The sequence below is a fragment of the Puma concolor genome, chromosome E2 (genome assembly GCF_028749965.1).
Source record: "Puma concolor isolate L17-30 chromosome E2, mPumCon1.1.hap2, whole genome shotgun sequence".
Classification (NCBI taxonomy): Eukaryota; Metazoa; Chordata; class Mammalia; order Carnivora; family Felidae; genus Puma; species Puma concolor.
In genome coordinates, this window is record NC_141681.1 from 28,233,615 (window position 1) to 28,258,512 (window position 24,898).

The window sequence follows — 24,898 nt, forward strand, 5'->3', positions numbered from 1 at the left end:
TGGAAATGTTCCGTATCTTGTTTCGATGTCAGTGTCTGCATTGGGATGCTGTGGCACAAATGCCACCATTGAGGGAAACTGGCTACAGGTACGTGGATCTCTCTGTATTGTAGCTTCTAATACCACGTGACTCTTCAAATATCTCAAAATAAAACATTTAATTGAAAAAAATTTAGGCAACAACAATGCAGACGGAGACTGCATTGGGGGAGATGAGAGAAAGAAGCTCTTTATGAAACCCTGCTCTAGAGAAGATGCTCGCTTATTGTGAATACTCTTTTGTTGTTGTTGCTGGCCAAAAGTTCTCCAGAGGTTTCTGGTGGCAAACACAGTTTGCCGTGATGGATCAAGTGCTGGAGGGCTTTATGGGCTGTGGTTTGAAGCAAAGCAGGTGGGGTCAAGTTTGGGAGCTGCATGGGGAGGTCAGGAGGTCAAGATCCAGGCCAGCTTGGCCGGCAGGGACCGGTGCAGCTGCTTCCTCCCCTGGCAGTGAGGGGCTGCTTAGCTGAGGCCCAGGGTGGGAGGCTGCTGGGAGTCCTGGGGGCACCACAATGACTATCCAGGGAAACTTTCAGGGGAAAGGAAGCAGCCCCCTAAGAAGCTCTCAGGCAAGCCTGGGTAAGGTTGAGGCCCGGCGTCTTGGAGGCAGGGGCAGGGACTCCATGGGTGAGTGCTGTGATTCTTGGCCCCTCCAGGTGTTAGGCCTATCTCTCTGATGACACCTGGGCTTGGACTTGGAGGTGTTTTCATTTCTCAGGGTTTTGGTTGTTCAGGTGCGTACTTTTGTTTCATTTTGTATATTGGGTCGAAAGCAGGGGATAGTGTGCATCAGAATCACCTGGGAGCTTGATAAAACACAGATTTCCTTCCGGGGGCTACTCTGAGAGTTTCTGATTTCATAGGTCTGGAGTGGGGTGGGGAAGTTGCATTTCTAATACGTTTCAGAGTGATGCTGGTGGTGATTCCTCTGGCCCAGAAAGCACACCCAGAGAACCACGGGTGTAATGGGGTGCAGACATCACAACCAGAGGGGTGAGACAGTCCCTCCCTGGGAAGGCCCTAGGGAACTTCCCCATCCCTGCCTGGAACAGCTGAGGAGGCCTGTGGGTTGAGATTCCAGCAGGGCAGCGATGGGATGAGGGGCAGCGAGGTGAGTGTGTGTGCTGCAGGGAAGGGGGGGGGGGGGGTGACCGAGAGGAATGGGGTTTGGACTTAAGGCCGAAGTCTCAGGGGGGACATAGAATGGGAGTATTGGGTGTTTCCAGGGTGGAGTGGAGGCCAGGGGAGGGAGAGGCTGGCAGGCTGCTAGGGAAGCAGACCTCTGGAGTTGGAGGCGCTGTAGCGGGTACCCGAGTGTGTGAGGAGGGTGCGGGGTACCGCTGAGGTCTCGGGGAGGCTGGGCTTGGAGGGACCAGGGAGTCGTATAGGGATAGGGGAACAACGTGTGTGTGTGCGCGCGCATGTCATTCCCGAAGGAGTTAAGGGTTGAGATTTGGGAGCTGAGGGCTGTCGTTGGGTTCATCTTCCAGGGGCTGAGAGGCGGTAGGAGGCTGGGACAGGGGTCCAGGGAGGGACGGCGGGGCTGGGCCGGTTACCGAGGGCGAACTGAAGGGGCGGTGGAGGCGAGCTGGGGGCGCCGGGGCGGAAGTGCGTGTCCCGCGGCTCGGAGGAATACGGCGGGGGCGGGCCGCGGGGCGGGCCTCGGGGCGGGGGGAGGCGGGACCCCGGCGGCGGGGCAAATGCAGCCGAGTCCCAGCCGGAGCCCAGCCCGGCGGCCGCGCCTCCCTCGCGCTCACCGCCCGGAGCCCGGCGCCGCCACCGCCCCGCTGCCCCCGCCGGCCGCGCCGTGACGCGGGTATGAGCCTGGCCCGCCGCCCGCCGAGCAAGCGCCCCGGGCCCGGGCCGTGGCGCCCAGGTAACTTGGGGGGCGCGAGGCGGGGAGGGGGCACCTAGGCCACGCCCGAGCCCGCGAGACCCTGGGCGACTCCAGCCCGAGAACTCTCCAAGCCTATGGGACCTACCAACCCTATCGGGGGAGGGGGCCTCGGGGACCCTCCCACAAAAGCCTCCCCCCCCCCCCCCCCCAGGCCCCTGAAACTCTCTCCGAGCTCCTCCTACACCAGCTCTCGCCTACAGGGGAGCCCTGGTCGGGGCCCTGACCTCACCTGTGCCCCACACCAACCGTCGGAGAAGCCCAGGCCCCTGTGGTCTCCACTCTGGGCCTGCCGTCCGACCGGGCATATCCCAGCCCATCGCAGCCCCCAGCTTCCTCCCCACTTTCCTGCTCCCCATGGCCTGCTCTCTCTCAGCTCCCCCAAATTCCAAGAGTCTTGTCTACCCCCGCGGCCCACTGCCCACCACACCTGCAAATGGTTCCTATCCTACAACTTAAACTCATGGTCAGCTCCCCTCCTCGCCTGGAACCTTCCTCCCCTGGCCATAGGGGACTGTCCACCTTCCCCTCCTGCCAGAGCCCCCAAGGCCCAGCTTCCAGTTAAATGCTTTCTGTCACTGCAAAGAAGCTTGAGCAGAGGCTGAGCACCTGGGTGATGTGGGCAGAGCAGGGCCTCTGTGCAGCCTGCCAGCCCCAAGCTGTGGGTGCCTGGCAGTTGCCAGGATACTTGGATGGAGCATTTGGGGTGTAGGGGTCTGCAAGTCAAGGGCAGTGAGGGGCCTAGCAGGATTCCTGGCCGTGGTGCGAGCCTGGTCTTGTTTAGTGCAGATTCTTTCCTTGCCCCTTTCAGAGAGATGTGGCTGGAGTGCAGGCCATTCCTGCCCCCCTTGCAGGATGGGTTTCAGGAGCTGTGACCCCTCCCACCCAGTTGCTTGCCTCTCTGTGCTTGGGTGCTGGCTACTTTTAGCTCTCCCTTCTCGGGCAGGGCAGCAGGGCTGGGCATGACCTCACCCTACAACCCTGACCAAGATGGGGAGGCCTGGCCACCATGTCAGCAGTACTCTCTCCCCTGAGGCAGCTTTGAACCCAGCTGGGGCCTGGCTGGTTGTTCAGGAACAACAGTTTGCTGACCATGACAGTCAGCCCTGGGAAGGCCCCAGGACCCGGACCCAGGGAGGTGGGAGCCCATCGCTACTTAACATGCGTGTGGAGGTTGAGCTGGGCCCTGCCAGGTGGCTAAGGGTGGTGGTGGGAGGATGGGTGAGGAGGACAAGTGAGAGAATTATGCTTTCAGTCCCCAATTACTGAGCACTTACTCTGCACTAGACATGGTTCTGTGCACTGGGATGGAGCTATTAATTAGACAGACAAGGCACTGATGTTCTAGAGTGTTCTAGGAGACAGTGGCCAAGTAGCAAATGAAGAGCTGAAGGAACAAGACAGCCCTATAGTGATGTGTGTGATGAAGACAGTGAAGCTGGATAGAGGCTGACTGGCGGGGCTTCTTTGGCTCGGGTGGTCCGGGAAGGCCTCTCTGAGGAGGTGACCTCTGAGCTGAGACCTGAATGAAGCGTTGAATGAGCCTTGGGACCGTCAGAGGGAACAGTGTTGTAGGCTTGGAACAGCAAGTGCAGTGGTCCTGCGTGGGAAGGATTTAGGCGTGTTGAGCAACAGATAGGAGGCCGTGCGTGCTGAGCCGGGCGGGTGTGGGGGAGATGGGCCCAGAGGGGTGGGTGAGGGGCCCAGAGACAGCAGAGTGGCAGTTGCGTGGAGGCATAACATCATTTGCCTGACTTCAGGGCCCAGGAGACTGTGGTTGTTCAGATGTTCCCTCATCCCACTCTGTCGGGTTGGGTACTTGATCCGTCTTGCCACCCGCCTTAGATGAGACCCGCAGTGTCTGAGCTGGTGGTTTCTTCAGGGGATTTGTATGGGTGGAGGCAGAGGGTGGGATGGGAAGACGCCCTCGTGGCCCCTGATAACAATCACACTGGGGGAGAGAGGGCAGGAGTACAGGTGATGGGAAGTGTCCCTGGTGCCGGAGAGAATCCTGCCTCCTGCCGATAGGATCTTTGCCATGGGGCGAGACAGGGAGATGACAGTGAGGCGTGTCCAGGTAGGGCTGTCCCTGAAGCCCTGATAAGATCCTATCCCCCACGGGGTGGGGAGGCCCGGCCAGGCAGGCAGCCACTCCTGCTCAGTCATTGGTTGCCAACAGCAGCAAGTAGCGTTTGTTCTGGAGCCAAAGCCTCCAGGCAGAATCCAGGTGCAGGGAAGGAGTGCTCAGAGGGGCTACCCTATGGGGCTGGGAGGCCCTGCCCCACCACTCTGCTGGGCATCAGGGAGTCTCCTGCCCTTTCTGGGGAGAGCTGGGGGAAGGGGGCCTTTGAGTCCAGCTCTCTCTGTACAGGAGCCCTTAGTGGCCTGGCTCAGGGTGGGTGCTGTCTCTGGTTGGGCAGCCATGTTGATGCCAGGCTGGGAGGAGGAATGGGGGGCCCCGCTCTCCCCTGCAGTACTCAGGGGGCTGCTGAGCACTCTCTGGGAGTTCAGAGCTGAGCTCACGGGCCTGAGACATCAGGCCTTGAATTAGTGAGGCATTCTTTGCAGCTGTGGGCTCGAGAGAGGCAGAGCTGGCGGTGGCCCAGGAGTGATGGGGAAAGTGGCCCCAGGTGTGGCAAGGCAGGGACCACCTCAGCCCCGTGCCTGGACTTCTGCGTTCCACCATGAGGCCCCGGTGGGCCCTCACAGGCTCAGCCCGGGGCCACCTGTCCAGCTTAATAATACAGTCCCTCAGGGGGATGAGTTAGTTCTGGGCACCCCCACACCGGATCCCGTTGCCTGTCCAATTTGGGGGTCCACCTGTTGACCTTTCCCCCTACCTCCCTTACCCCCCTTTGCCATATCATTTTGGGTCCCAGGCTGGGTCTTGCTCTTGCAAACTTCATTAGGGTCTGAGTGTGGCCAGGAATCCCTGTGACTTAGGGCCAAAGAGGGAGCTGCCGAGCCTTTGCCCCCCGGGCTTCCCGTGGAAGATTGCTCTTTTGCTGGGTTATTTCTGTGGGGCTGGCTCTAGGGCTTAGGGTGTGGGCCTGTGGACAGACAGGGCAGCAGTGCTCCTGAGAGCTTGGCATCACAGTCACTTGGGAAGGTAGCTGGTTGGCGGGGCCATGACAAGAGGCCTGAACTGGGCAGGTGGAAGGCTTGGTTATGATAGTGTCACAGCCCTTGAAATAAAAATAGCCTTTGTTTTGGGGGCGGAAGCTCTGGGTCCAAAGTGGGCAAACAGGTACCCCCATGAGGCATTTCCTCAAAGTGGGACTTATTTTCTGTCTCTCTCTTTTTTTACTGATGGGGAAACTGAGGCATGGAGCAGGCCGCTGGATTCACATTCCTGGCTGTGTCACACCCCAGGCTCCCTTGAATGAACCCAGAAGCCTTGTGGCCAATGGCCAGCCTTGGAGGGGAATTTAACGGAGGTGGTCCTTGCTGTGGGGGCGAGGCAGCCCCATGGGCAGGCAGTAGAGACAGAGCTGGGGAAATTTACCAGTCTCTGGCTGCCAGAGCTCAGGTGTGGTGGGGCTGTTTGGGGGTCAGTGTTGGGAAGGGGACCCTAGACCAGACTTTATAGGAGGAAAGCAAACCACTTGGATATCCCATCACGGAGGGTCTTGGAACCCAGGGGGGCCGGGATAGAGGGACCGAATGGGCAGGGAGGCAGCTGAGGGTGTGCGGAAGAGGCTATCAGGGTGCAGGTAAGCTAGGGGAGCATCACCCTCTCTGCCCATTCCCTTGTTTGTGTGTGCCCCCGGGGGGGCGGGGTAGGCCCATCTGTTCCTTGTTAGGTACTCAACAGACCGTCTTCCAGGAGAGTAATTAATGCCAAGTTGCTGGCGGATCCAGCAGCAAGCTTGTCCCAGGGCTTTATCCTGGCGGCCCAGATGCCCTGCTGACCCCAGAAATGCTGTTCCATTCCCAGCCAGCAATCCTGGAGACACGGGGGGCCGAGTTGCCGGCAAAGCCCCTGCTTCTGAGCCTGAATGGTAGAGAGGGCTTGGGTGGTGGTAGGCAGCCAGAGATGGCCACAGGACGTTCCACCTTGCCTTCCCGCCCCGGGCCTGCCTCCGCCACCCACTCTGAAACTTCTCTTTCGTTGCTGGCTGTGCCCCAGACTTGCTGTGCGACATTAGCCATGTTGCTTATCCTTTCTGGGCAGCTTTCTTTTCCCCCTCCGTCTGTAGAATGGGTGTCGGACTGCGCCATTGCTGAGGACCCCCTCCCCTTGTCTTAGTCTTAGCTTTTATCTGCCTGATTCAGAGCGGCCCCTGCTGGCATCCCCATTTCCTGCTCCCTGTAGACTTCCCCTTGGTGCTCCTCACCGCTCTGTGGCTGTGTCCTCTAATCCAGGGCCAGGTGACTGCTGGCTCTGTCTGTAATTAACTCCTGCCCATGCTTGGGACATGGGGCACTCAGTGCCAGCACCCCCAGACCAGCGGTTTCCCCTACGGCCAGGGAGAGGTGACTGTTTCCACAGTGGCCACCTCCAGTCGGCCCAGCACATTCCTCAGGCTTATCTGGGGGCCCGCCCCACTGGACTCTGCCCTCCCACCCAGGAAGCAGCACCCAGAGGAGCTACTGAAGAGTTCCAGGGGCCGGGATGAGGGCCTGAGTGGGCTTGACTCTCAGCCTCCCTCCTGGGGCTGGAGAGAACCAGGTATAGACTGGCAGGGGGAGGGTGGGCAGAGGGATTTGGGGGTCTGCTGAGACTGACCAGGCAGACTGTCTTGAAGCTCGGGAAGTGTGGATTTCACTCACACCAGACTGTGGGCCACCTCCTGGGCACCCCACCTCCCCTCTCTCGGAAGGCTCTCCCCTGAGGCCCCTGTGCATGGGAGGGGGCCTGGCTCTGGGAAGGTCACCTTAAGTCTGCTCCAGAGTTGTAACAGGAGATGGGACGGGACAACGGCTCCTGGGCCACCTCCCTCTCTTCCCACCTCCACAGTGGGAGCCGGCGCCAGCCCTTCCAGGAAGGGGTTAACCGCCAGCCCCAGCCGTGAGGGAGGGGACTGGGCTGGACCATTTTCCTCGCTGCTGCCTCCACCTCGGTTTTCCTGAATGGTTCTGTCGTCCCAGGGTGGGGAGGGAAGGGAAGGAAGAAGGGCGGGTGGAGGGAGGGAGGGAGGAATGTGGGAAGAGGAAGGAAAAAAGAGCGAGACAGCCAGGGGAAGAGAAAGATGTCACTGTCTAATCTCCCTGTCATTTTTATTTCCAGCAGGCGCCGGGCAGAGGAGCTGCTAGAACAATGCTGAGGCGGGCGAGGTGAGGAGCGGCCCTCGCGGCCCCCCCGACGACGACGACGACGGAGTGTCTCGAACAGGTGATAGGAGGATCCGGAAACCGAGGCCACCTGGGCATCCCTCCCCGCTCTCAGCCAGGCCCGGCACCCCAAAGGCAGTGGGGAAACCATGGCGACCAATTTCAACGACATCGTCAAGCAAGGCTACGTGAAGATGAAGAGCAGGAAGCTCGGGGTGAGCCACCCTCCGAGGGGCCTTGCCGAGGGACGGGCGTCCGAGGACCTGGTCTGGAGCCTGCCGCGTCCTGTGCGCGGGTGCCCGCCTGGGGCCGCATCGCGCAGTTGTGGTGTCGAGGCTTCTGGCCAGCCGGCTACCCGGCATGTGCCTGCTGCGGCCCCCACCCCAGCAGGGCTGGCCGGCGTCCCAGCGGCCGGGCCAGGGGTGGCGGCCGACGAGGGGCAGGCGGCTGCCCTGCCATTGTTGAAGTTGTGGCCAGGACAGCGGCTGGAAGTGCGGGGCTGTGTCTGAGCCTCTCACTCCCCCTTGTCTCCTCCTCGCCTCGCCTCTCTGTTTCTCTCCTCCCTCTCTTGGCCCCTTTTCTCTTAAGTCCCTTGGTCTCCCCCAGCTTCCATTGCTTTCTGTGTACGGGTCCTTATGTATTTATTTTGGCTATTGCTTTTACTGTTAAAGGAGTGTGTGAAAAAGAGAGTGGTTGGCTGTGGGGCAGGGCAGTGATGTGAGGGTGCAGAGGCTGGTATTTATGTGGTTTAGGAATGAGAACTTAGAGCAGGATGGCCTGTGGCTCTGGGACAGACTGCTTTCCTCTAAGTTGTTGGCGGTGGCTCCTTGCGCACTGGGTGCTTGGCAAGCTGGGGGCTTGCTTACAGGGTCTGTGGGGATGAGGCCTCAGATACACCTCTGTGGGCATGCGCCCCCCCTCACCCCCTCCTGGTGAGTACAGCCTCCCCTCAACCCCCAGAGAGCATGACCAGGGGCTCCTGGGACCAACTTAATGATCTCAGTGAGGTTGTCCAAGAGCTGCCTCTGTTCCCCTGCTGACCCTCTCCCACCTCCAGTGAGGGGTCCTTCCCCAGTAGGAGGGTATCCTTGGTGACCGAGGTGGCCCAAGTCTTGTGTTTTCACGGGGTCTCCCTTCTCTATCTTCCTCCCCTCCCCCATTGCCCTGATGGGGGTGGGGTGAGATCAGACTTCTCAAGGCTTCCTGGCTCAGCCTGAGTCGGGTGGGGGAGGAACAGGGCTCTGATATGGTTTCCCTGCCTGGAAACCAGACCAAGCAGGGCTGGCCTTGGAGAGGGGTGGTTCTTGCCCCTCCCCCCCTTTTGTGGTCCCGCGCGCCCCTGTGGGCGTGTGTTCTGCCCAGAGTGTAGGAGCTGAGCTGTAGGCATGTCTGGAGTCTTTGCTAGATTTGGATTTGTATCCCAACCTGGGTTTCAGTCCAGGAGACCGTGCCTGGGTGGGCACCACCTTGCTCGGGTCCTGAGAGAGGGATGGAACCCACGTGGAGCACAGAACTAGAGAAACTGAAAATGAGGTGGGGAGGCCAAGGGAGTAGGGGCCCAGCTTCTAGTATGGTTCCTCATTCCTATGGGCCTGGGTCTAGCAGGTCCCTGGGGCGGGGGGCCCACCTGGGCCAAGGCCCTGCCCAGTGCAGAGCTTACAGGGAAACGAGAGCCCCCTTGAGGCAGCCACTTGCACTTAGTATCAGACCTATTCCAGGAGGAGACCTGAAACCAAGTGGCCTACAGGTGGACACAGCCAGTGGGAGAGATTGGGAGCTGGGGTGTGGCCAGATCCAGTTTGGGTCTCCCTCTACCCAGGGCATTCAGCCTGTCCCTGCAGGTCTGATATGAGGGGCTGTCAGCCATTCTTGTGCCAGGGCAGCCATTCTGGTCTCAGCTCACAAAGGTGAGCCAGGAGGGGCTGAAAGAGCTGGGGAACAGACCCTCCTACCCGCCAGGGCCTTCCTCTGGCAGAGCTGTGGCAGAGTGTTTCTGAAGTGCTGATCAAAGACCATGAGAAGTGGGGAAGGAGGGCTCTTGAGCACAGTGGCTCCCTGGGGCTGTGCGTGCGTGCGTGCGTGTGTGTGTGTGTGTGTGTGTGTATCTATCTGTATCTGTAACCAGGCAACCAGGGTGCTCAGGCCCCTGGGCCTTCTGCCCCTACACTGCAAGCTTCATGGAGCCCAAGTTGGCAGGGCATATTGGGGTCGACAGCCTTCATTCATTCATTCATTCATTCATCCAACCATCCACGGTCTCTTCATATGGTCATTCACTTGTTCAGCAGAGCTGTGTTAACAAGGTTACCAGGATGTGAGTGAAGATTCTGAGAATAAAGTACAGTCTCTGTCCTAAAGGAGCTCCCCAGCTAAGAGCTGAGGCCTGCTGTGGTTTAGGTGGATAGGCCAGGGGCTGAGCCCGGGCCCTGGGTACAGGAGCAGAGATACCTCCTAGAGTTCCAGATGGTCCCAGAAATGGCCTGGTTCTGAGTGGCTTCTTGGCCTGGGGCCCTGCCTACCCGGGACCTGGGGACTGAGTGGCAGGGCCGTAGGCATGGGGCTATGGGCCTCTTGCTTCCTCTGCTCTGGGCACCCCCAGTCTCCCTACTGTTTGCCGGTGAGAGGGGGCACCTGTGATTTCTTGGAATAGGCTTTGCCGGGCTTTTGCAGTGCCCACTGACAGAGTAGGCTGAGAGAGAGCCTGGGGTGGAGGAGGGGGCCAGGGAAGGAAGAGTCTGCAGCCTGGGCCGGTGGCTAGGCCACCACTGGGGGTGGGGGTGGGGGGGGTCTGACAAGCCAGTTTGCCCTGGAGCATGGTTGGCTCCCTGCACCCTGGCTCCTTGGCAGTCAGGATGAGCCCATGAAGCTCTAGAGAATCAAGGCAGTTTTAGGCACGGGGTCATTGGCAGTAGTCGGACAGGAGGGAACCTCGCCTGGGGAGGCACTATGCTGTGGGGTAACCCCAGGTTCTTGGCTCTGCCCCTCTGGGGAACCACTGAGAGCCTCTGGTTCCCCAACTGGAACAGGGAACTAATCCTGACCTCCTATACTCCAGAATGTCAGAGGATGACAAGAGAGGGTGGCCAGAGATGAGAGGGGGTATTACCCCCATCAAGAGCCCTCCCCTGCCCCTGAGAACAAGGGCTGTGGTGATGTGCAGGCTCAGAATGGTCAAGGGTCTGATCCCTGTCCCTAGGACACTCCCTCTGTTGTGGCTGGCACTTCCAGAGCCCTGGGCAGACTGTTAGGGGTGGCCTCCAAATATCCATTCTGGATCTAGCCAGCGCTTTAAAAATATCAGCACTACCATTTATCAACTGTTACTTATTGGTGCCTCAGTTTCCTGTCTGTAAAGTGGCAACGATCATCAAACCAACCTCAAGAGTGAGCCTGAGATTGACTGTGAAGAACACTAGGAAGTACAGAAGGGAAACAAACGTTGGCTATTTATATTAAGCTTCGAGCTGAGCAGTAAACAGTGATTCAGAGCACTCTTTGTGCAACCGTCTTGCAGAGCCAGGGACGAAATGCCTGCTTCTTCAATTTGGGGAGGGGGCTTTGCTGCTGGTCCCAGGTTTCTCCTGGGCTGGGTTTCCAGGGAAGGCCGTGTAGCACTGCCCCCTGTGGCAGGCAGGGGTTAGTCAGGGCCATGTTGGGTGGGAGTGGTCCCAGGAGGCCTGATCCCACTGCCCTCTTGCCCCACAGATTTACCGGAGGTGCTGGCTGGTGTTCCGGAAATCCTCCAGCAAAGGGCCCCAGCGGCTGGAGAAGTACCCAGATGAGAAGTCAGTGTGCCTCCGAGGCTGCCCCAAGGTTAGGGGGCCTGGGTCCTAGCTACCCTAGTCTGTAAGCAGTGACGATTTGCCGAGCCCTGAGGTCCAAGAGCACCCTCCTGGGGGTGGCACCACTGGGCGGGGGGGGGCGGTGCAGAGGGAGGCATTCCAGCCTGGCTCAGTCTCTCCTGGGTGCTGTCGCAGGTAACTGAGATCAGCAACGTCAAATGTGTCACGCGGCTCCCCAAGGAGACCAAGAGGCAGGCGGTGGCCATCATATTCACCGACGACTCAGCACGTACCTTCACCTGCGACTCAGGTGAGGAGAGGGGGCTGCAGGTTTCCAGCCAGACTCCCCTGGGCCAGTCATGGTCCAGTGGTGCAGTCGGGAGGAGGCAGAGCAGGACGAGCCCTGGCTGGGGGTGATGTGTGGGGGTGAAAGTAGTGTGGGGGGGTGGGGCTTGGAGGGAGCAGGCCCCCAGGACAAGGGGAGACAGGCAGGTAGCATCCACTGGCCTCACTCTCTCTGCCTTGCATGGTGGGACACTCTGGGCTGAGGGCAGATGGATGGGCTGCTGGGGGACCCTGGGCTGGCACGAGGTACCATTTTCTCTAGAGCTGGAGGCGGAGGAGTGGTACAAGACACTGTCTATGGAGTGTCTGGGGTCACGACTCAATGACATCAGTCTGGGAGAGCCGGACCTCCTGGCCCCAGGAGTGCAGTGTGAGCAGACAGGTGAGGCCTGCCGCTGCCGAGGGGGTGGGAGGAGAGAGGAGAGTCCTCCCCTGGGGAGGCTCCAGCCCCACTCCTCCTCTCCCGCTGCAGACCGCTTCAATGTCTTCCTGTTGCCCTGCCCCAACCTGGATGTGTATGGCGAGTGCAAGCTGCAGATCACCCACGAGAACATCTACCTCTGGGACATACACAACCCACGCGTGAAGCTCGTCTCGTGGCCCCTCTGCTCGCTGCGTCGCTATGGCCGGGATGCCACACGCTTTACCTTCGAGGCTGGCCGGTAGGACCCTCCTGCCCCCCAACCCTGTCCCACCATGTCCCACCACGATCATGCTGTCGGCCGTCGTTCACTCTATCAGGCACTGTGCTGGGAGCTTATTTATCAGCATAGAAAACCAAAAGGGAACGTAAGATTTCCAGTTTATAGATGAAGAAATTGAGGCTCACGCCAGGAAGGTCAAGTGCGGCTGTTTCAAACTTCTGGGGCTCAAATCAAATGCTGGCCCTGGCACCTACAGCTCTGTGGCTGTGGACCACGTCTGTTTTCTTCATCTGTCAAATAGATGATAAAAAAAAAAGTACTCCACCTCCTAGAATTATGGTGAGGATTGAGCTTGAACTCTGGAGCCAGCCTGCCTAGACTTAAATTCTGTGTAATCCCCTGTATAATCCTGGCTAAGCTAGTTACCATCAGTAGGCCTCAGGTTCCTCATCTGCAAAATGGTTTGAGAAAATTCAGAACAGGAAACTAAAAGTGCGCAGACCAAAGGGATGGGAGAAAAACCTGAATGGGTTCATTCCTGTAAGGCGTTTAGATCACTGGTACACAGAAAATGCCCAGCACGTTTGGGCTGTGCGGCCAGCACCCCCGAAGACAGAGGGGGTGGGGTGCAGAGGGCCTGGGGCGCGGCCAGTCTGCGGTGCCAGAAAGCCGGACCAAGCACCTGTGTGTGCGTGGTGCAGTCCCCTCTACCTCGCCCTCGGTGCCTCTTGTGTCCCTAGGATGTGTGATGCCGGGGAAGGGCTCTACACCTTCCAGACACAGGAAGGGGAACAGATCTACCAGCGGGTCCACAGTGCCACCTTGGCCATCGCTGAGCAACACAAGCGCGTCCTGCTGGAGATGGAGAAGAACGTGAGGGTGAGGCAGCGGGCACTGGTCCAGGCTACCGGGGAGGCTAAGAGCACGCCAGTTGTCTCCAGCTGGCGCGTACGCCAGAGGCCGGCAGGGTGCTGGGCTGGAGGCAGGCCGCTGCCCCTGGAGCTAACGGGAGGGCCCCCCCTTCTCTGCCCCATAGCTGCTGAACAAGGGCACGGAACATTACTCATACCCCTGCACGCCCACCACTATGCTGCCCCGCAGTGCCTACTGGCACCACATCACAGGTTCCCAGAATATTGCCGAGGCGTCCAGCTGTGCCGGTGAGTCCCAGCGGCACCCCACACTCACCTGCCACAAGGTTCTGTGGAGGACCAGGCCTTCTGGGCGGGGGTCCTTTGACCTGCGTCCAAGTCCTGAGCCCGCCTCCGTGTCCACAGGTGAGGGGTACGGGGCAGCCCAGGCCAGCTCAGAAACAGACCTCCTCAACCGATTCATCCTGCTAAAGCCAAAGCCCGGCCAGGGGGATGGCAGCGAGGCCAAGACCCCAGCCCAGTGACGGCAGGGCCGGCACGCGCCAAGGACCGCCGGGGCTGCCTCTTGCTGGGCCGACTGCAGCGTGTTGTGGATGCCCTCGAGGGGCTGCTGGCCAAGAGCCTGGAGAAGCGGAGCAAGCTATCCCTTCCTTGCCCCCAGGGTGAGGCTGGACCAAGGCAAAGGGCTGGCCACACCGCCAGAGCATGTGCGGGGCTGGAGCTACTGTGGGACTATATACTGTTAATGATTTTAATATATATGGCTTATGACATATTCTATACTCCTGAGATTTCCCCCATCCCTCCCCGATACCACATACAGTTTTTAATCCCATGACCGGGTCACAGTCAAGGCTGTTTTTGAACGTGAGGGCAGCTGTTCCCTGTCCTCCGTGGCACAGCCCTCCTGCTGCCAGGACTTGCTTGAGTGGCCAGGGCCAGAGGAGGGAGACAGAGCTCCAGGCTGGCGCTGGGACCGCTGGCTTTCCCCAAGCAGCCCAGGGGCTGAGACAGCAGGTGGCTTCTCAGTTCCTCTGGGCCTAGAGGGGCACAGGAAGGAGTTGAGCTTCCACTGTGCCTCTTGGCAGCCTTGCACTTGGGAGTTTTAAGCAGAGGTGACATCTGGTTGACACCTCAGGTGAAAATCTGGTTTTAAAATGTAATTTTTGCCCAGGCTCCTTCCTGCTTAGTAGGCTGAGAAGATCCCCCAGGGGTGGGGGTGCAGGTCACCTCAGCGAGGAGGAGGAGGGCCGGTCTGAGCTCTTCCCCGCCCCGGGGCCAGGCTGCGGGGAGCACCCCTCCCGCACCCTCACTGACCTGGGGGTAGGTGATGTCCCAGCAGAGGGAGCCCCTCTGCCCTGTTTGGCCACCCTATGGCCGGCCAAAAGCACTCGGAAACCGAGCCCTTCCCATCTCCTCTTCCCCACATGGTGCTGAGGCTCCCTGCTGAAATGCAATTAAAGCAATTGATTTTCTAGTGCTGGTATTTATTGACTACCTTGCAGAAGGGCTATCTTTCTATTCCCATCAAACCCTTGGTTGCGTGTGTGGGTTTTTGTTTTTTTTTTTTAAATACTTTAGGGTTCTGATTTGTGGAACAGACCCTGTTGTAAATAACCACTATTCAAGCTGTGGCAGAATGATACAGCAAGAGGCCCCTCCAGGAGCGCCCTGGAGCCAGAGAGGGGCCACAGCCAGCTCGGCACCAAAGGCCTTGGAGAGGGAGGTAGGGCCGGCTGGCTCAAGTTAGTGGCACGATGACGCATGAAGGAGATTATGTTGTGCTCTTTATTGCCAAGAATAAAAACTTTTAAAAAGACAACTCCTGAATCAATAAATATCCCTTCCTTTCTGTACCGAATCTCTGGTTTTCTCCAGGCTTCTCCTGCCAGGCTGCCTAATTAACTACTTTGGGCATGATTCTACCCTACAGGGGTAAGGGGTCAAGGCCAGACCTTCCCTTCATTAAGGCCCTTGCCCCCCAGCACCCAAACTTAAATAATCAGGCTACTGGCAGTGAAGTTCATAACTAATGGGTAGAGAATGAAATACAGGGTTTACCTGGGGCAGGGAGGCAGCCAGGCTCTAACACTCTTCTCTAAGGGTTCTCAAATTAGGGACACTTGGAGATTTGAGCGAAGTGCCAGCAGCCTGGCTCTGGGCAGGGACTGGAAGGGGTTGTAGGCAACTTGAATGAGGGTTCTAACACTCAATCCTAACACCGGAAGTCCAAGGTACAACTGTGAAACCTCCAACTGTTGGACAGAAAGGGTTTGAAGACCTGAAATGACCAACAGAAGAAAGTCCAGCTCAGTGGTTCTCAACAGACTCCCCCAAAGGCACATAAGAAAACGCATTGGAAGGGATGTCCTGGGGAATGCCACTGGCAATGAGTGGGCAGAGCCAGGGACGTGAGATGTCTAGTAAAAAACTGTCCTGCCTCAAATGCCAGTGGCATGCCTGGCAATCTGAGCAAAGCTGGGATAGGCCGCCTCTTCCATACGGCTCCCTTTCTAGTGGGTACTGACGGTTTGCCAAGAAGCCCGAGCCAACAGCTGTCCACATCCCAGTAGCTAGAAGAGGCTCTGGAGAGACAAATCCAGCCGCTGGCCCAGATCCCCCCCTTTTTTGTTCAAACAGGTGAGCTGTGCTAGTTTATGGTTAGGACATCACTCTGGATCTCGTGGCTTAACTGGGTCTGTAAATCACTCAGCTTCTTCTTCAATCCAGAGAGGGCTGACAGGACAATGGTCTCAGGGCGCAGAGAGCCACAGGACTCGACGTTGTAGTAAAACCTAAGAGGAAGAGTCTGGTGAGAGCCCTCCGTGAGGCAGGCTGGCTCAGCCGAGCGTCGGCCTCGGATCATGCGCTCTCTCCTGGGTGGCTTCAACCTCTTACTAACGGGGGTCCTGCTGTACATTACGGGACTCCAAGGAGGCCACAGCTAGCTCAAAAAGCTACTGGGGAAACCTTAAAACACTTCGGAGTGCATGTGTTCCACATGGAGACAGTGGAAAGTCAAGTTAACAGTGGCTCACGTTCACTGTCAGAAGACTGGTCACTTCTGGCTCTGGGCAGACCTTTTCTTTGGGGATTGCTCATCAGAGGAGGAGCAGAGTGAAACAACCGCAGGGCCCCTCATCCCACAGTGACCAAGGGAGATGATCACCTGCCCTGGGACCTGCACCCGCCATGGATTCTGCAGCTACCCTTCCTTCCTCAGCTCACGGGCACTGGGACGTGAGGGAAGGGTCTCCCGACTCAGACCTTGCACCAAAACCATACATTCTTACACTCTTCATGTGCCGGCCTGGATCTTACCTCTCTGGCTTGCCGTTGGGGTCGTAGGGAGCCTGTGACTCATCTTCGTCCAGCTCTGAGTACTCGCTCTTTGGCCTGAGGTCAAATACAGGTCAGCACAGGGCTGCTACAGCTGCTTTTAGGGCACTATGTCCACAGTGAGGCTGCCCCGACCCCGGTGACTGGGAGCCATTTCCACACCAACCCACCCTGAATGCCTTTACTCCCAATGAGAACATACCATTCCTCAGGCTTGGGGTACACTGTGTGCCTCAGGGCATTGTCAGGATCATATTCAAAAGCCACCCCTGCGGTAGGGTTCCACTTGGCATGCTCCTTGCCAAAGCCCTTTTTGGCATAGGCTCGAAGTCTCAGCTCCTGGCCCTTCCTCAGCTTGACGATGAGGATGTCTGTGGGGAGAGGTGTGAGTCAGTCAAGGGCCGACAGACACCGTCCCCTGAATTTTGACCCGGAATACCACCAGAAGACCACACAATCAGGAAAAACAGCCCACAGGCCAGCTGACAGAGACCAGGGAGCACGAGAAGCTGTGTCTGGTCTTGCCTCTGTGCTGGCCTGCAGGACGACGAGCCGGGCAGAGATCCGCATACTCCCCCCAGCCCCTTACCGTCCTGCTCGACGTAGTCATTGGGGTCATTATCTCGGTTCCGGGAGGTCACCTGGAGGGAGCCCAAACAGAGGCATTTATTAGCTGCTCGTCTCCCCAGTCACCTCTTCTGGCAACCATGTTCCCGCACCTGCCGACCAGGGACAGGATGCCTGGGAATGAGGGGTACTAGGATTAAATCTGTGCTGGAGCTGGACTCCAGCCTCTGCCTCACGGCCTGCTGACAGCCTTTTCAGTCAAAACAGTACCCTCTCAAAGGGTCCTCGGGTGACAGAGGGTGGGCACACAGCACAACAATGCTCCTGTCCACCCTGGCTACTGTCCAGAATTATTAGCACTTTTAGGCACCAGGCTCGGTTGAAGGCAGAGGGTAACTCAAGGGAAATCAGCATCTTGTAAGAAACCACCGAGTCTGGCTCACTTCGAGCCAGGAGGAGAACAAAGGTCCTGGGTAGGACACTGTGAGACACTAACTGGAATGACCCGGGGGCTGTTGGAGATGAGGTCTCGAGACGTGACGTGACGAGTCTGATCTTCGTTGCACCGCACGTCAAGAGTGAACTCCACTGAGCACTCGGGGCAGAACTCTTCGCACGTGCAGTCCTGAGGCGGGAAGACAAGCGGGAATGAGCCTATGGAGAGGTGGTGAGCCCTGAGCTCCCTGCTTCTAACACCCAGTTCCTTAGATTTCTTAATGTAAAAGGGCTGCTCTCAGGCTCCAGGCTCTTGTGGGCCATGCCAATCTGGTACACCATTCTCCCGGGCCGCCCAAGTGCAGGCCCTTCCCAGTTTATTTTTTTTTTTTAATTATTTTTTTTTTCAACGTTTATTTATTTTTGGGACAGAGAGAGACAGAGCATGAACGGGGGAGGGGCAGAGAGAGAGGGAGACACAGAATCGGAAACAGGCTCCAGACTCTGAGCCATCAGCCCAGAGCCCGACGCGGGGCTCGAACTCACGGACCGCGAGATCGTGACCTGGCTGAAGTCGGACGCTTAACCGACTGCGCCACCCAGGCGCCCCCCTTCCCAGTTTAGAGACCACCCGTACCTGTTGACGCCTGGGTTTACTTTCCACCTCCAGCAGCTGCCAGGCCACCACCGGGAGACACATTGCTAAACTCTCACCCTGGCCCTCGGAGCGCCCTTCTTCAGGGATACAAGGCGTTAAGCAAGAGAATGATGCTTCCACGCTTTAGAGTGCAGCTTCCCATGAACTGTGTGGACTAGCTCGGGAATGCAATCATCATTTAAAATAAAATGATCCAGGCAACAACAGTAAAGTTCTTTCAAGTTCTAGACTACTTTTTCTTTTAAAAACAAAGCAAAAAAACCTTTCCATAATGGAAAATTTCATGCATTCACAAGAGCAGAGCAAAGCAGAAGAGACTACCACCGTGTAACCATCACTCAGCTTCAATAACTAGCAACAGTTCTTTAAGCAACGACTCTTGAAACAATCCATTCCTATGTTAGGGACCATCTGCTGCAGTTTAACTTCAGGCGAGTTACTGGAATGTAACCAAGCAAACTGTTCGCCCCCTCAGGCCAATGAGGAACATCTAACCTGCTTCTGAGGTTTTTCAGACAAGGAGGAAGAGCTAGAGGCCACACCTGGACAGTGTGCAGTCACACACAGGTGAGGCAGGCAGGCAACTGAGACCCTAAGTAGAAATATGAAATGCCTGGGGTGCCTGGGTGGCTCAGTCGGTGACGCATCCGATTCTTGATCTCAGTTCAGGTCATGACCTCAGTTCACAAGATCGAGCCCCGTGTCCGGCACTGTGCTCACAGGGCAGAGCCTCCTTGAGATTCTCGCTCCCTTTCTCTCTGCCTTCCACTACCCCCCTTCAAAAATGAATGAATAATTAAGTGAATATATAGTGAATATATATATATATAGATATATATATATATATATGGAAGAAATGGAAGGGGAGCACCCGGCTGGCCCGGTCAGTAGAGCATGTGACTCTTGTTCTTGGAGTTGTAAGTTCGAGCCCCGCATTAGGAGATAACAAAAAGACAAAAACAAAAACCTACTAAAAAAACACTAAATTAAAGAAACTGGCATGAAAGAGATGAAAAGGTACACAACCTCAAAAAAATATATATCATAAAGGAAAGGGATCTGAGATTAAGAGCCTAAAGAAGTGTAACAACCAAATGCATGCATGGATCTTTGCTGGATGACAAAAAGCAAGAAAGGACATGTGAGGGACAACTAGGAAAATCTGAATATTTGAAATACGACAAAATAATGCTAATAGTCTTAAGCATGATGGCATAGTTATGTAGGAAACTATCCTTATTTTTAGGACAAGCATGCTGAAGTAGTTAGGGGAAAAGTGTTATGGTATCTGCAACTTTCAAATGGTTCAACGAAAATAACACGGATAGGAAAAACAAAGCAGATGTAGCGAAATATTAGCAATTGGTAACTAAAGCTGAAAGTAAGTGGCTGTTTATTATTTGATTCTTCTAACTTTTCTGTAGATTTTCAGGAAAAAAAAAAAAAAAAACAGAAAAAAGGGGAGGAGACCATAACATCTTTGTTCGGCAAATACTAGAAAAACACTTAATGGATGGAATTGCTAGGTCATGGGGCATGCATATCTTCACCCACGACATTGCCAAACTGCTCTTCAACTGGTTGTACAACTGTCCCCACCAATATCTGTGATGTTTCATTTCTTACAAAAATCTGGAAACGTGAAGCAAATATTGCAAAATGTTGGACTATGACAAGCTGTTTGGTGGGAGCAAGAGTACTGGTCAGATTATCTCCACACTTTCCTGTGTACTTCAATCTCTCTTTAAAAAACACAGATTCAGGGGTGCCTGGGTGGCTCAGTTGGTTAAGCATCCAACTTTGGCTCAGGTCATGATCTCACAGTTCGTAAGTTTGAGCCCCACGTCGGGCTCTGTGCTGACAGCTGAGCCTGGAGCCTGCTTCAGATTCTGTGTCTCCCTCTCTTTCTGCCCCTCCCCCCTCCCCCGCTCACACTCTTATCTCTCTCCCTCTCCTCTCAAAAATAAATATACATTTTTTAAAAATTCAAAAAAAAGATTTATAACACATATCAAATTAGCCACACAAAAATGGCATGACCTTGGGAATATTAGAGGATGGGCTGATTAAAAATCACCCAAAGCCACCAAGGGGGAAGAGTCTCAAGCTGTTATCTAATGGAGCCCTGGGGAAAGGATGCAGGGAACCTAGTCCTGTCCCACTCCTCCCAAGTCCAAGGCCTGTTAACATATCACAGGAAGGAAACACAGCCCTAGAGGAAGGGCCATGTTTAACGAGGACCACCTACAGGGAGAGGCACATATCTGGCAGACAACAGCCCTCAGGTCCTGCTGTGGGGGACAGTCCCACTCTCTTTCCTTGATCTCACCCCTACCTCTCCCTAATTCCCTAACCTTCTGTTGACTCCCTTCAGCCTCCTAGGCTCCCGTTACTGGGAAAAGACACCCTGGAGAGCAGAGTCTGAACAGATCAGACTCTGAAAAGGCAGAGCCCCCACTGCTTGGTATAAATGGGTATTCTGGTATATACCCCATCTTGTGTGGCTGGCAGGAGAAACTCCCTGATGCCCCTGGAGCCTGATCATCTGAAGCCTGGCAGGACCAAGGACCAGTGCCTGCTTGGGCTCTAAGGCAACATTTCCATGCTGTCTTTCTAAAAGCTAGAAGGAAAACGTCAGGAAAATCCCTGAGAACTGACCCCCCTACCCCCACGCACATCCCACCCAATCACACAGCATACCCGGGAGTATTGCAGCTTGTCCACAATGTCGTCACTTGTGAGGGGGATTAGTCCTGGAAGAAACAGAAAGACATTTTAAAGCAGTCCAAATGGTCAAGTCAAAAGGAGAACCTAGAAGCCCCCTTGGGAGTGAGGAGGCTCCCTCCTCTGACACCAGGCACAGCCCCCTCCCTTCCACCTTTCACAACCCGGCACTCACCGAGCCTGTGAGCGATGAACTCATCATGAAGGACTGAAGAATTGGCATCAATTTGAACCCAGTCAATGGCTAAAAAAAAACACAAAAAAACCCCAAAAAAACCAAGAAAGCAGACATGCAGCTCGGCCACCAAATTAAAGACCTCGAGCAGTGGTTCTCAAGATTTAGGAAGCACCCAATGCTTACTAAATTGCAGGGGCCTGGGCCAGACTGCCAGAAACTGATTCCACAGCTCCAGTGGGGGCTAGGAATCTGTATTTTAACAAGAACCACATGCAACACAGCCTCCATCCGTACTCAGGCAGATTTAATGCAGGGGGTTCCCTGTCCCACACAAAAAATACTGACTTAGGGAACAGCATGGCAGTGAGAACATGTTTCTTTAAGCTGAATATTTCTGTGAGAAGCATTTACATCTGCTATCCGTGTCAACACCAAATCCATAAACACAAACTACTTGGGCACTTAAAAGTTAGGGAAAATTGGGGCACCTGGGTGGCTCAGTCGGTTGAGCGTGTCCGACTCGGCTCAGGTTATGATCTCACGGTTCGTGAGCTTAAGCCCCGTGTTGGGTGCTGTGTTGACAGCTCACAGCCTGGAACCTGCTTCAGATTCTGGGCCTCCCTCTCTCTCTCTACCCCTCCCCGGCTTGCATTCTCACTCTCTCTCTTAAAAAAAAAAAAAAAAAAAAAAAAGGCCAATCTCACAGAAGTAACACAGGCTTATGGTCCATACCTCATTTTATGATACAATGACCAAATTACTCAATGTAACTCTTTATCATCAATCAACTAACACGTAAAGAATTCCTTTAATGTGCACAGCATACTAAGTATCAAACCCAATTCCTACCAGCAATGAGCTAGTAGAAAGGTAAGGACTGTATTCCCACACACACTTGATTTAAACACATTCGTTAACACCTGTATGCAAACAAATTCATAAATCAAATGGCATTGGAGCCCAACTACCAAAAAGGGTGTGGACACTAAGAATGGAAGTCAGAAGAGGACCAGTTAGGACCCAACCCGCTTTGTCCTATACTTTCTATTATTTCCCCAAGCCAAGTAAGGACCATAAGCCAAGCTTTTCTGACTCCGCCTCCTTACTCCCAATAACCCCCTACTCCCACGTGCCCGTACCCTCTCCTGCGCAGGTGTAAATCCTCTGAGCCTCCTACAAACCAAGCCTCACCTGCCCTCTGTGATACAGATACCAACACTTCCTCCCTGCAAGCTTTCCCCTCATAAAACTCTGTCCAGACTAAAGATACTTGTCCCATTTTACACTGTGTTATATTTGTGTATGTCTTGTCTCTACCTCAAGCTTCGGAGAATCCTGGAGCTGGGGTCTTCAGATGTCTTAACTTTTGTATTCCCCCTGTGGCCTGGAATGTAGCAGGTGATCAGAATCATCCGCAGAACTGAATGTGTGGGGCAAGTGGCATTCAGCCTCTAATGCCAGGGCCGCCTCACAAAGTACAACTCCCTCATTTTACTCATGATGAAACTGAGGCCCAGAGACATGGAGTGGTCAGGGAGGAGGAGGAGGAGGAGGGTCAGCACTCCAAGCTCTGAGTTGAAGAAGTGCCTGGGGATTGCAGTGGTGGAAACTCCATGCTCTCCTTCACCGATCCCTTGGCCTGCTTATTTCCTTAGGAGTCTGCACACTTGTTGTAGCAGCCGAGTTACATTCCTTTCTCCAACCCAAACTTTGAGTTGACACTCCGAAAATACCTGTAGTATATTTATAAGGGTGAAAAATACCTGGAGCGACGTGGCTGGAACCAGAGCCGATCCTCCTCCCTCTAAGCGCCAACAGCACTGTAGCTCTACTTCTCAACTACTGACCCAAGGCTACCCCGCAGCAGCGTCAGCTGCGGATTCGCCTTTCCCGGGCAACCCCACTGTGTGCTCCACCAGGGCAAGAACCCTGCACCGTGCAGCCTTGCAGTCCCAGTTCCTAGCACCCTGCCTGACACTTACGTGTTCCCTAAGTACGGCTGAAGGACCGGATTCATAAAAAGACATCTACCGCTACTCAACACGAGGCATTTAAGAGAGATTCCGTTACTCAATCCCTGCCATCGCTCTGCAAGCACTGTTAACGTCCGAATGCCACAGAGAAAAACACGGCACGCAGCTGAACACTTGCCCAAGTTGCACAGGGGCAGTAAGTGAAAACGGTGTTCAAACCCGAACACGCAGACTCCCGAACCCATGCTCTTCGCCAACCCGTAGGTTAAGAGTGGACCCAAGTGGCCCTGGGCCGAGGGTACAGGGTCTGATCAAATCTCCAGCACTGCTGTCCTTTCAGAGCCCCCACTACCGGCCCCACCAGGCCCTGGGTGTGGGCGGGCAGCGGCCCCGAGGTGTGTGGGGGCGTGTGTGGGCAACGAGAGGTGGGGTTCGCTTACCTATTATGGGCACCTCGGCGATGAAGACCCTCCGAATGGAGTTGGCCACCCTGAGGGATGAAAACCAATCGGCGTGAGGGCGCCGCAGCATCGACGCCGGCGCCTCGCGCCCACGGTTCCCAAAGCAAAAACCCCGCCACCCGAACGCAGCTCTAGGACACGACCCCCACCCGGCCCGCGCTCGAGCCCCCCGCGCTCCGCAGTCGCCGGCCTCTTCCCTCAGCGGCCTTACGCCAGGTCTGTGTTCTCGATGATGAACTTGACATTCTCGTCGGTGAGCTCCGTGATCCGGACGGTGGGCTGGTTGGCATACGGCATCGTGCCCAACCACCCGCCGGACCCTAGGACTTAGCACCGGTGCGCCGCCGCCGCCGCCGCCGCCGGAAGTGGGTCAGCGCGGCCCGCGCCGCTTCGGCACAGACGCGCTCACAGCGCCGCCTGCTGCTCGGAGGCCGCCGCCGCTCGGAGCCTGGCGTTTCACACCCCCACCTGCTTTAAGGGCACCAGGTGCAACCACCTTGAGGGGCGGATTTGACAAAACGTGCTCACGCCCTCGATTCCACAACAACACTTCCAGGAATTCATACTGCCTGCAGTTGTCAGCAAAGATACACGTACAGGGGCGTTCACTACAGCACTGCTTGTAATGGCAGAAGATAACAAAACTAATTGTCCATTGACGGTTAAATACACGAACATAGGAGTACTATGATGTCTTTAAGAGAATGAAGTAAATCTGCCCATTTACGGAAAAACAGAAGCATACTTTAGCAAAGTATAGTAGAATGGTAAATATATACCTGTACCCTTTCCCTCCACCCCCAAGTCTGGATCGTGCTCTTTGGAAAATGCAGTAAGATACAACACCCATTCAATGCATCATCTGCAGCCTGTGTAGTCGTGGCGGGTGGGTAGGGGCCCTTCATCTCTGCACCCGCATCTCTGCATGCCTGGCAGCGTGCCCCTCACAGGGTGGATGCTCAATAAAGATTACCAAAGTCCTCTCAACAGCCTGGAGAAAGGTTTGAATGGGCCTCAAAAGGTGACAGCTGCTCATACAGAGAAGAGGCTCTAAAGTAGAACTTAGCAAGAGCTACATTTAGGGGGCAGAATTAGAGAGGAGATAAAGAGTTTGATTTAGCTAGACACGACACCTCTTCCTGAGGCAGAGGGAAAGGGCATGGAGGGGGCCTTTGCTTCATAGCCTGTGTCATCTCAGTAAATTAAGAATTATGGTTGTCTGCGGAGTGCGAGAGGGATGTTACGAAGGATAAAAGAGAGCATGGGATGAAATTTGCAAGAGCTACCGTAGGGGACCTGCCAGGGTGTCACAATACAAAGAATTAAAGAGGTGCGGAAGGGGGCCAGTGAAAGGCCAAAGGACTGGAAACACTGATCAGCTTGTGATTTCCCCCATCAATACCCAGTGGACCTAGAAAAGACATGGCAAAGCAGGAGACAGACGCCCCGGGCCGAACCGTGTCCCTCTAAAATGCTGAAGCCTAACGCCCGACACAATGGCATTTGGAGTTGGGAGTCTTTGGAAGGTTATGAGAGGTCCTGAGGGTAGGAAAAGGGCCCTTATAAGAACAGGACGAGACACTAGAGCTCTCTCTGTCCTGTTGGAACATGGGGAGAAGGTGGCAAGTCAGAAAGACCACTAGGAACTGAATTGGCTGGCACCTTGATCTTGGATTTCCTAGCCTCCAGAACGTGAGAAACAAGTATCTGTTG

At 55.7% G+C, this 24,898-nt stretch overlaps 2 protein-coding genes across 7 annotated transcripts; one reads left to right on the forward strand and one right to left on the reverse strand.

The window, feature by feature from the left end:
* On the forward strand, window positions 1–14,672 carry DOK4 (docking protein 4). Of its 6 annotated transcripts, none has more exons than XM_086689350.1 (9): window positions 1,765–1,915; window positions 6,505–6,605; window positions 7,164–7,422; window positions 10,913–11,020; window positions 11,185–11,299; window positions 11,597–11,716; window positions 11,807–11,996; window positions 12,719–12,857; window positions 13,015–14,672. In XM_086689350.1, the coding sequence occupies exons 3-9, from the start codon at window positions 7,357–7,359 to the stop codon at window positions 13,372–13,374; spliced, it is 1,098 nt and encodes a 365-aa protein (XP_086545476.1). In that variant the 5' UTR covers window positions 1,765–1,915; window positions 6,505–6,605; window positions 7,164–7,356; the 3' UTR covers window positions 13,375–14,672. The 6 variants fall into 6 exon arrangements, with proteins under 6 accessions (XP_086545478.1, XP_086545477.1, XP_086545476.1 ...); XM_025920691.2 differs by lacking the exon at window positions 1,765–1,915 and having other exon boundaries at window positions 3,641–6,605; window positions 13,015–13,138; window positions 13,256–14,672; XM_086689352.1 differs by lacking the exons at window positions 1,765–1,915; window positions 6,505–6,605 and adding an exon at window positions 1–88.
* On the reverse strand, window positions 14,621–23,552 carry POLR2C (RNA polymerase II subunit C). The gene is made up of 9 exons (XM_025920718.2): window positions 23,397–23,552; window positions 23,165–23,214; window positions 20,749–20,817; window positions 20,550–20,602; window positions 17,253–17,381; window positions 16,779–16,830; window positions 16,392–16,560; window positions 16,172–16,246; window positions 14,621–15,645 (listed from the first exon to the last, which is right to left on the reverse strand). The coding sequence occupies exons 1-9, from the start codon at window positions 23,480–23,482 to the stop codon at window positions 15,501–15,503; spliced, it is 828 nt and encodes a 275-aa protein (XP_025776503.1). The 5' UTR covers window positions 23,483–23,552; the 3' UTR covers window positions 14,621–15,500.
* Window positions 23,553–24,898: the final 1,346 nt, after the last annotated feature.

Bases quoted from the DNA above. Each gene is read 5' to 3' on its own strand.
- DOK4 (XM_086689352.1), top strand. From the start codon at position 7,357: ATGGCGACCAATTTCAACGACATCGTCAAGCAAGGCTACGTGAAGATG. The intron at 7,423-10,912 runs GTGAGCCACCCT...CTTGCCCCACAG, and splicing joins TGAAGAGCAGGAAGCTCGGG to ATTTACCGGAGGTGCTGGCT. The intron at 11,717-11,806 runs GTGAGGCCTGCC...CTCCCGCTGCAG, and splicing joins AGTGCAGTGTGAGCAGACAG to ACCGCTTCAATGTCTTCCTG.
- POLR2C (XM_025920718.2), bottom strand. From the start codon at position 23,482: ATGCCGTATGCCAACCAGCCCACCGTCCGGATCACGGAGCTCACCGAC. The intron at 20,603-20,748 runs GTGAGTGCCGGG...TGTTTCTTCCAG, and splicing joins GTTCATCGCTCACAGGCTCG to GACTAATCCCCCTCACAAGT. The intron at 15,646-16,171 runs GTAAGATCCAGG...TCTTCCTCTTAG, and splicing joins CCCAACGGCAAGCCAGAGAG to GTTTTACTACAACGTCGAGT.